The 11,687-nt window shown below is 31.5% G+C and overlaps 1 protein-coding gene across 1 annotated transcript; it reads left to right on the forward strand.

Moving 5' to 3' along the window:
- The first annotated feature begins 1,972 nt into the window (after positions 1 to 1,972).
- LOC113400452 (uncharacterized) lies at positions 1,973 to 3,628 on the forward strand. Its single transcript, XM_026640007.2, has one exon. It carries the CDS (start codon positions 1,973 to 1,975, stop codon positions 3,626 to 3,628), a length of 1,656 nt encoding a protein of 551 aa, XP_026495792.2.
- The last annotated feature ends 8,059 nt before the right edge of the window (positions 3,629 to 11,687 follow it).

Consider the following 11,687-nt stretch of genomic DNA (forward strand, 5'->3'; position numbering starts at 1 on the left):
CTGTTTTTCTTAACCGCCAAGATGTATTACAAACATAAAATAAGCACTTGAAAACCCCCAAACATCGGTTAAGATGCACATGTTCTAACCACTGGTCCGTCTCGGTTTTTTTCGCACAGGTACTTAAACAGGGTTTAAATAATACGCTTACATTGTAATACGATATTGGTTTACGTGATGAATGCCATTAAATCTTACCGACAATAAATAATACAGACTGGGAGTATTATTTCTTCGGATATATTTAACAATCATTGTCTCTCAGAGAATTTACACAAAACCGAAATTAATTATTCATTTATACCTTCCTCGTGAAACGCTACAACCAATAGTGGGAATCAAAAAGGAAAATCCGTTCGAAGTTTTTGAGTATATTGAGTTAAGATAGACAGACGCAGCGTGGTAACTTAGTTCTATAAAGTATGAATTAATTATTAATATAATGGTACGAAACGATCTACAAAGGATACAAAGGTCAAATATTTTCATATTTTATCTTCGTATATAAAAAATATTTGTGATAAATTAGTTTAAAACATTCCTTAATGTTAACCAATTTTTAAACCGTCAATCGTCGTCACGATGATACGAGCTTGTATATCACTTGTACGAGTCTTTTGACTTGTCTGGAAGGAAAACGAATCAAGTCCGACTGACAACAGCATCCGCCATTTATTATTTACAATACCTCACTAGTATAATTTTTCTTAAACTTTCCGCATCACTGACCCATGTCTTAAAAATAATTTGTTGTAAGCAAGCAAATCTTAAATAAGCACTTTTATTTGTAGTTTACTTGACCGCGCTGCTGTGGATCCCTAGAATATATTATACGGACCCTCGGGGTTCGTGGGGGGCGCTTTAAGCGATTCTGTATATTTCGATAAGTAATTCGATAAGACATATAACAATATGGGGTAATAAAACATTTTTCGTGTAAAGAAAAGTGGTTCGCTTGTCAATATGGAGATCACTGTCTATAAAACCATCAGAATAATTACAATCAAAACTATTGAGAAATATATAACCTATTCTATACGAATATAATTGTGTTTATAAAGTTATATTTTGTCTGGTTTTTTATAAGGATTAATTTGATATATAATATCAAAGATATATAATTATTAAATATTTAAATATATCGGATGTTGTTTAAAGGACCAATTAACTAATATTAACATATTAATTAACATATTTATTTTCAATCAATCAATTCAAATATTATGTAGGTTAATTTCTAATTACTCTATGGTTCCTAACAATAATGTCCCGTAAGACTTAAATAATCATATTTATGACCGCCCCTCCCGATTTTTCATATTACTTTTCTACTTTATCGAACACCAAACAGAGAAAATAAATAAACACAACATGGATACAGCCTGATAAAAGAGACCTTATCGCTACATAGCGATCTCTTCCAGGCAACCAAAGGTGTAGGTTAGGATAGCTCATAGAATATGAGGTGGGTGGTGCTGTAATAATAAATAAAATAACATGAATCTATAAGTAAAACTAATAAATAAATGTAAATATAGAATACACAAATTATATATCAATAAATAAATTATATTATCAATACATATAAAATACAAGTATTCTATAACTATTCATATAACATATTGTTTTGCATATTTTTCTCAGTTCATATAACAATATTAAATATAAAATTTAAATTTGTATATATGAAGCCGGGAAAATCTCTAGTTATATTCAAACGTGTTTAAAGTTATTCAGTTCTCAGGTCAGTCGTATTTTGATCGACATGTTGTTCGTAGTATTGATAGCTACTTTGTATAATATAAAAACCAGTGCAAAATTGGTTCCAGATCAAAGTAACAATGTATTTACATCTCTTGCGACGTGCATTAATGACATCTACAATCTCCATGAAAACTTTTACAGGCTTACACTTCTAATTTACGACAGTGAAACCGATGTTAATATTCCGGATAACATATTTAAAAATGACATGATAAAAATTGCCATCGAAAACAAAATCCCTGTCATTAAAGCTAATAACCTGTACGAGATATATCAAATTAAATATATTAATGAAAGCACAGTGATCATTGTGGTTTATTTAAAAGATTGCAATGAAATGACAATCGCAGAACTGCGTTCATTTGACATCAAATTCAAGTATGTAATTATAGTCGATACATTTTTAAGAGACAAATGCCATGATGCTGTAACGGCAAAACTATCTGAAGTTTATAATTATGAAGTTACTCTTATCATAGCTGATAGAATACCTGGTAAATATAACTTCCTAACTGCCATGCCTGAAATCGATGAAGTTACTTGTAACACCACTGAAATAGTAGAAATAAAACATATAAATAGTTGCACTAATGGCACGCTCGATGAGAAGCGATTAACACGTATTTTTCCAGTTAAAGCGCCGTCTAATTTTAAACTGTGCAATTTCAATGTAGGTATGTCTATTTTTTATCCTTATTCAATGACAAACAATACAGATTCCTTAAAAGATTTTGATGATGATGTAAACTTCTACGGAGTGGATATTGACATAATGAATATTATGGCAAAAAAATTTAATTCTACGTTGAAGTTATTTTATATCACAAAATACGACTACGATCCAAAATTGCGTGAAATCGTAGTACAGTACTTGATAAATGAAACTCTAGATGCGTATGCTGGTGGTACATATAGACTATACAGAGATGAAGTAAGCTATTCTGGTACTTATAGTAGACAGACCATTATTTGGGTTTACACAGTGGAACGAAATAGAAGAACCTGGCAATCGCTTATTTTCAAAATGAATGGACTGTATATATTTTTAATAATCTATCAGTGCTACGTGATTTTATGGAATCTAATTAGTAAATTCGACCATCAGACTCTATCAATTCTTGACTCTTTCGTATATGGATGGGGGGCTTTGTTTGGCGGCGCAGGATTACAGGATGCGAGATCTTTAAAACAAAAGTTTCTCAATATCGTGTATTTGATAGCGTGTTTGCATCTATCTGCTTACGTCAATACACAAATATATTATTACCTTACGATTGATAGACCTCCAAATTTTTACACGTCAGTAGATGAATTAACATCATCAGGGAAGATACCGTATCTAATTCCCAATAAAAAATACTTTATAGATGATAAAAAATACATCGCGTTCGCCAATACATCTCGCCAGTGCGATACGTTTTTAAATTGTGCGGAACTTATGTTAATAAATAACGGATCGACTATTATTATTGACGCACAATTGGCTCCATTACAATCCTCATCGGCTGTAAACGACGAAGCAAGAGTATTGCAAGTACCCGAGTATATATTAGTTGTCTATCATGAGATGATTTTAAGGAAAAACAGCCCTTTGGTCAAGAAATTCCAAGATTACACACAGAGACTATTCGAATCAGGTATTTGTCAAATGTTGTACGTTCGATCGATTGGTATAACAGTTGTTGATAGAGCGAAAATAGCGAATCAGAATATTTTGTCTAATAGTTACAGTTGCACGGTGGGCTGTGAAATAACTCTGTCACAATTAGCCGGTGTTTTTTATCTTTGGATGGCAGGATGCTTTTTTTCATGTATTGTTTTCATTTTGGAGATTCTTATGAAAATACCGCTTCTTAAACATTAATTGTCACTACGAATATGTGTTAATATTCATCGTTTACGTTTAAGAAAAATGTTTGAAATTGGAATGCTATTTTATATTGTTATATTCTCTTTGTGTTTTCAAATTTCTGCATAAAAATTTTAACAATGTATTTTCTTAGATCAAACTGAATAAGGAGAAATTCCGGCGTATTTCTCCGGGAAAGTATTTCGTTAATTAAAAAGTTAGAAAGTCTCCGTCACTTTTTTTTTTTTAAGAAAAAACTTCCGACGTATGGAAATTATATGCTTGGAATTTCTTCTTCAAAATTAACAAAGGCTGCAGATGGGCTTTATTTTACATTGGACCCGAATTAACTCAGACAAGAGATATTTCATATTGGAGAACACTGTGGCGTAATAATATAAAATATATTTCAAAAATAAGGAAAGAAATATTCGAGTAAAGATATATTTAATTTCTTACGAAATTAAATATATATGTAGCTTAAGATGTACATATAACCTTACTAAATTGAAAATATGCCTTAAGATGATTAATACTCAAAACTCCGGGCATACGTTGTTAAATTTAAGTAGGCTTTTGACTATGACAAAGATATACTCAGGACACGGTACGATAGCAAATTATCTTAAAATACTAATACAACTCTTTTTGTTCTGCCAATAAGAACTATTTTGCAATGGCAATGGCACCATATGTATCACTAGCTTCATTCAAAAATATTTTATCAAGATTTTAAACTCTTATTTAAATAGTAATACGGTACATTTTGATATAACGTTTAAAGCTGACATGATTTCTGTTGCATATTAGTCTCTGCTGGCTTCAGCTTTCAACTAATGTGCTAGATGTCTAAACAAACGCGTGTTCTGTTTAGGATGATATTATTTCGTGTTTTACATTTGGAAAATTGAGTTTGTATGTTTACTTAATTAATTTTCCCTCTTTATTTACTTTAGTATTATCTGAAATGCAAAATAAGGGTAATGCTCTAATGCATATCTATATTTGTTTGCATTTAATGTCAAAATAATTTGTAGTAATCATTTCCACACATCAGATATTCTACCGCTAAACAGCAGTACCTAGAATTCTTGTGTTCCCGTTTGAAGGGTGAGCCAGTGTAACTACAGGCACAAGGGACATAACATGTTAGTTCCCAAGTTTGGTGGCGCATTGGCGATGTGGGGAATGGTTAATATTTCTTATAGCGCCAATGTCTATGGGCGGTGGTGACCACTCGTCCGCCTACCTACATCATAAAAAAAAGTTTAAGTTATAAGATATATTATAAGAGGAAAGTACTAATAAAAATTAAATACGAAGGAGCTCTGCCTGTATGTTATTTTGATTTCAATTGAGAAATTGTTAATAAAAATTATGAAAATAAAATACGTACTAATAATCGTACTCGTAATCTCGACAATCATCCACGAGACCAATTTTTTACGTACCAGCCCACAGTAACACATGAAAGTTTTAAAAGTTTAAAACGTACAATCATATTCATAGTGACTTGGTAGAATTATTTTTAAGAGACTTTTTATTTCATGACATTGTTTTTCTATTTTAGACCTTAATAAGATGTTTTAGTGTTTATGTGGGTAGGGACATCTCTGGAAAACACGGTCCTAATGGACATTGGGTAGTGTGACATTGTTTTGATGATTTTGATGATGTGACGTCATCTCTCCTAGAGCGATGGTTTGTTTGTACTTTTAAAATTTGATATTTGTGTCGATTTTTGTAATCACAAGATGTAAAAAGCTATATTATATCGAGGATAAATTAATTTTGTAATATCTATTTTTGTAATTTTATTGCGATAAATTTAATATTTTATTATTTTTTATTTATATCAATTATTTCATTGTGAGCCGTGTGGAACTTAATGAAATATTTATTATTATTTAGCTTAAGAAATTTTACATACCATTCTTTAGTGAATGTGGTAAGCATTTTGTCATACCAATATTGTAAACTTCAATCTGCAATAAATTAATTGATATATTGTCAAAATTATTTTAAGTACATTGTTTAAAGAACACAATGTATTTTTTAATGTGAATGTTGCATCCCTTATTGTAAACAGTATATATTATGAGTTTAAAAATGGTTATTTATTAACGAAAGTTGAAAATAATAATTAATTTATTCAAAAGTCCATAAATAAAGATGTGGCTTGTATGTGCCACAGATTACAATACAGGCAAGTGACGTCACCGACCCCATTGCAACGCCATATTGTCAAAGTAGCGTTTTCACGCACTATTTAAATATGGAATTTTTAATATTATTAAATTATAATTTGATATTTTTTAGCATATATGTACTAGAATTAAAAAAAAAAAACAACTTTTACTGAGTTCCTTAACCTCTACTAAATAATATAAAATGGATTTTAAAAACCAGTCAAATAGCCTATTGTTTAAAAACAGATTTAAAAAAAACGCTTAAGTGCTACTCCTACATACATATATATATATCCTGATTTCGGCAACTTAAGCTTTAAGCTGTTCTCAAGCGAGACTAGCTGGATAGCACGGAACATATTATAGGGGACAATTGTAGGCGCAACACATGTGCAAAAGTCACATCTTTCACTCATAATGTACAGCCGATGAGATCGCAAAGAATTCAAGAGCGGAACTAAAAACTATTTATTGGGTCGATCCAAACTGTGAACCCAGTACCTCAGGATCTGCCGTTGTATAACCTAGCCACTAGACCAGGTGTAGGTATTAAGTCTGATGAAAACCTTCAAGAAAAGAGCGTACTCTTTCCTGAAAGGCCGGCAACGCACCTGCAAGCCCCCCTGTGTTGCAGATGTCCATGGGCGGTGGTAGTCACTTTCCATCAGGTGAGCCTCCTGCTCGTTTGCCACCTCAAACATAAAAAAAAAAGAAAATTTTAATAAATTGAAAACAATGCTTCAGTGAAGTAATAATTAATATTGAACACTGAAACAATGATGGAATGTGTAAAATACATTTTCCAATATGGAAATGAAATGGATTTCACCGATAAGGCATAACGTGTGCTTCATACCGTATCGTTTTAACGTTTAAAATGTTTCTCTTCGATTCAAGAAACAAAATAATGTTCATTTGTATAAATTATTTCGTATTGTGTAAGTATAATTTTAATATATGTTACCACTTTTTATTGAACATCATTAAAATATATTATATTTATAGATTAAGCTTAACCAAAGATTACGGACATAAATCCGGACAAAAACCGTTGATTGCACAATTCACAAAATAACAGTTAATAATCAGGTAATTTATTCAATTAGGCTTTTACGATCACTTTTAAATCGACATTTTACAGGATCGTATTAAATATTAAGATACAAACGAGTGGTTAGGACACACACACACACATTTTTACATTTGTGTTTATATTACATCTTGTGCCAAAGCTGTTGAAGGAAAACTTCATAAGGAAGCCTTTTAGCATTAGCAGCTTGTAAATTTCCCACTGCTGGGCTAAGGCCTCCTCTCCCTTTGAGAAGGTTTGGAGCATATTCCACCACGCTGCTCCAATGCGGATTGGTGGAATACACATGTGGCAGAATTTCGTTGAAATTAGACACATGCAGGTTTCCTCACGATGTTTTTCTTCACCGCCGAGCACGAGATGAATTATAAACACAAATTAAGCACATGAAAATTCAGAGGTGCCTGCCTGGGTTTGAATCCGAAATCATCGGTTAAGATGTACACGTTCTAACCAATGGGCCATCTCGGCTCAACAAGGAAGCCTGCATGTGTCTAATTTAAATGAATATTTTTTATACAATCCGGGTAGGAATATGACCCCACACCACATGATAATAAATGGTAGAGGAGTCCAACCGGCCAATACAGTCAGAGAGAATGAACTGCACTAGTCGCCCAGGCCATGCCGACCTGCAAGATGCCTCTTCAAGCCTCGTTTGTAGGTGCCTCAATCAAATAATTCTGTCACATGTATATACAACAGGGGAAGGCCTGAGGCCAGCAATGAGACCCAGCTATGGGACTTTACAGTTACTGTACTAATAATAATATATTTTTCCATTTTTCAATACCAGGTCAGATGAATTATGTAGAAGGTGCTGTTCCCATTGATATTGAAGTAGAGAAACCAGGAGGACCAGTGCATAATGAACCAAAAATTATAATGATGATACCAGATAAGGAACCTTTGATTTCAAGACGAAATGAGAAAGAGGATATCACATTTTAAGGCACACAGATTGCCAATGTATATATTTGTATCTATGAATAGTATAAAACAAAGTATTTTCTATTTCTGTCTGTATGTGTATAATAAGTCTAATCTACTTCAGCTTAAAATTAAATTCAACGTTTTAATTCAATAAATGAAGAACATCCACGCCAATGATCATCCCTTAATGAACCCTCTTAAGTAATGAATTTTTAAAACGCTGTATTCAATTATTTTGTTTTACCAAAAGCATAAATACTGTTTTCTATTATACTAACATCTCAAATGACAAATTTCCATACAAAAATTTTGCACAAGTGCACAGGTTCACCATCATGACGGACGTTTTTAAAAACTCTGTAAGTACTGCCTTTTACTCATACAATAGAAGGCTAAAGTTATTTTCATGTTTCAAACTTCAAAATGACGAACTTCTATGCAAATTTTCGTATTCAATTTTACCTTCTTAAGGGATGAATAAACATAATCCTCTATACCGATTTTCATGTTCTAACATCAGAAATTACAAAATTCCATAGAAATTTTCATCACCCATTTAACCTCCTTAGGATATGAATTTTTAAAAATCTATTCTTCATTATTATATCAGTATTTTGAAATTCTATTAAGTAGATAAAATAAGATTGAGATTTATGTAATAAAATTTGATTCTTATTCCGTAATTTAATTTATTATTCACTTCAAAATCAATTTAGGGAATATTAAAATATTGAGGGAAATCTCTGAAAACCATCTGATTAAACGTAAAAGAGTCGGGTGAGTTGAGATTAAAACTATTTCCAGTGAAGTGAATGCGACGGAGCGTAAACTCCATCAAAAGTTATAGAAAAGATTTCTTTGAAAAGCCTCCGAGCGTCATGAAAAGATGCAGAATAATCTCCTAAGAATGAATATCTTATCTTAAATTATGTTTTAAGTGAATCTTGATACCAGTTATTTTACAGACATTGTCGTTTTCTTAACATGAAATGTTTTCGTATATTAAGAATTAGTTTATTTATTACTTAAACTAAACTCAATCAATTATTAATATAGAATAATATTGATTGGTTTGTCTATCTTATTCATGTATCTACACACCATTGGAAAATCAGACCTATGTACGTGATTTTAGTAAATTAAAATTTCACATATGTAAGTATAAAAATGAGTGTGGAGCTATAATCTTGTATTTATAATATATGTAGTAATGTAAGGGCGTGTGATCGAAATTCAATATTAATAATTATTATTTAAAGAAAATATATCTGTTGATGATAATATCGTCCTGTCCTATTTTGGCTACGGTGCCCAATCTCAAGAGACCAGGCGACATAGGACATAGTGCACATGGGTGAGTGCAAAACACAGATGCACTTGTTAGATTTTTTTATAGAGACTTAATACATTATGTCAGGATATTTTAAGATAATTTATATTTCTTGATTACTTTATTTTATTTTAAGGTTATAAGACAATAAAATATTATATGAATCACAATAATTTATTTAACACTATTATATTTGAAGTAATCGTAATATTGTATCTTTTTATATTTATATTAATACTAATTACCTTAAGATTAACTTTGTGTCTTGATAATTGCAAAAAAACAATTCATATATCATTATCAATAATTTAACAAACCACAACGATAACACTTTATCACAAAATTATATCGTACCTTAAACGTTAACAACTTGCTGGTCCAGGATCAAAGTAAAAAGTAAAGTGTTCTGCACGGAGCTTCCATCACTCATATATACGCCTCACTACAAATCACGTGACTCACAATAATGAACAGAAAAGTCAAAGTACCCTCTTATTTAATATCAATGTTATCAATACAATTCAAAAATAACTTAAATTAAATTATTATTAGTACAGAATTGATTAAAACATACAATACATAGTGTAAGCCTTGTTTGTAATCGTCTAATTATTTATTTATTTCTAACTTAATCTGTCACACTCATTATCGGATGGGACGGCTAATTTTACACGATGGAAAGAATTCAGGCGTCAGACCAATGTCTTTACGTGCTTTCCGAGGCACGGGAATGTACACACTTCCAACTTCTAGACTGTTATTGAGAAGAAACGCAACACAGGTGGTTTAAAGCCAGGACCTCAGGATCTGCGGTCTTTTATCGAGCCAACGAGGCAGTCGAGACATACAAAACGGTACTTTGTCTATTTATATATGTATTTATTTCTACTAAATTCGTGTAACTTACAACACTTTAGTCTCGGAATACTTGTAAATAAGCAAATCCCTCAATAAATGGAGCAACTTTGCGTTATTAAGCAACGAATCCTTTAATTCAAGAGAGGCCTTCGGCTAGAAGTACCAATCTGCAGTAGTGAGTAACAAAACGATTGTGACTCAAATCAGAACTTTCGTTTTTCCGTAGCCACCACACATATCCCAGTAGTAAGTTCAAATGGGTCGAAATCGACAGCAACAAGTTACTAGTATTATTAGGATCATTCCATGCGTTCATGATTTGTACTGTATCACATTTTTTTTTTTTTTCACAACATCGGTTCTCTTCTAATGGAGATCGTTTGGAGCTTAATGCCACGCTGGGTTAGTGGCTGTGCATACGCACAGGTATACATATTGAGGACACATAACTTATTGGTACTGTGATCGATCATCAAATCCATGGTCCATTTGTTCAGCTATCTTGGCTGAACAGTAATCGTTTGTTAATTTATAATATTATTCTGATACCTGGTCGAGCCTCTGCGTAGTATGTCAGTACGTCATTTTAAAAGGATTTTTGAAAGCTTCAACGTTTATGGAGGGAAATGGGTAACTTTGTATGAATTTTACCCTTATGAAGTCGGGACTATAGCTTGTCTTTATAAAGATGGAAGTTTGTATGTTTTTCCTCTATGAGTTCCAAATACATTAATCTAATTGTGATGTGATGAAAATTTGTGAATTCTTCAAGGCACAACTAAAAAAAATTCCTGGCCAAAAAAACATAAATAATTTTCAATACAAACTTTTTATGCAGACCCTTATTCTATATTAGGCAGAATAAGAGGTGATTTATAAAAAAAAAAATCTATTATTTGTCATATGAAAATAAAGGTAATAATAGACAAATACGTAGCCTTTGATCTGTATATTTGAACTCTGGACCCCATTTTTCTCTTCAAAGGCTCAATCAAAGCCTACGATCCGAGAAATGGCCTAGATCTCCACTCAATCTACAATAGCGACTCGAAGTATTTTTCATTTCGTCGTTGAGTCTATTTTATTAAAAGGGCATTATGAATCTTCAAATGACTTTTATTCGCTTAATTTGATGATGGAATATTAGTTCTTTGAGGCATTATTAAAGCTCAAACATTTTTAAAAAAAATGTCCAAATATATGCCAAGATACATATATTTTTTACATCTCTGTTATATATACATTTTGTATATAAAAATAACATATTTTGTTGTTATTTCATAATTGCTTAGTAAATTTCACTTATGATGTTTATCGTCTTTTGTCTAAATATTTGAATTAAGACAATCAACTTAAAATATATTTTATTCAAGAAGGTTTTTAAGAAATTTTGAATCGTCATTTTACAGAATTTAAATGTAGAGCTACCACCGGTTCGGAATGTAGAATCTACAAAGAAGAACCGACAAGAAACCCAACTCAAGGGTTAATCTTTTCTAATATTTAAATATAGTTAAAATTATACATATAATTTACCCTGCCGGAAGTCATCAAGTATTCGCTCCACGTTTTTTTATCGTCTATATAATTTCGTGTGGAAAAATATTTATTATTATTTTAACAAACGATATATTTATGAATCGAAAAAGTTAAAAATATCCGCGGAATTTATTA

This window comes from Vanessa tameamea, chromosome 17 (assembly GCF_037043105.1).
Source record: "Vanessa tameamea isolate UH-Manoa-2023 chromosome 17, ilVanTame1 primary haplotype, whole genome shotgun sequence".
Classification (NCBI taxonomy): domain Eukaryota; kingdom Metazoa; phylum Arthropoda; class Insecta; order Lepidoptera; family Nymphalidae; genus Vanessa; species Vanessa tameamea.

What these genes read in the sequence shown, in the direction of transcription:
- LOC113400452 (XM_026640007.2), top strand. Translation starts at nt 1,973, where the DNA reads ATGATAAAAATTGCCATCGAAAACAAAATCCCTGTCATTAAAGCTAAT.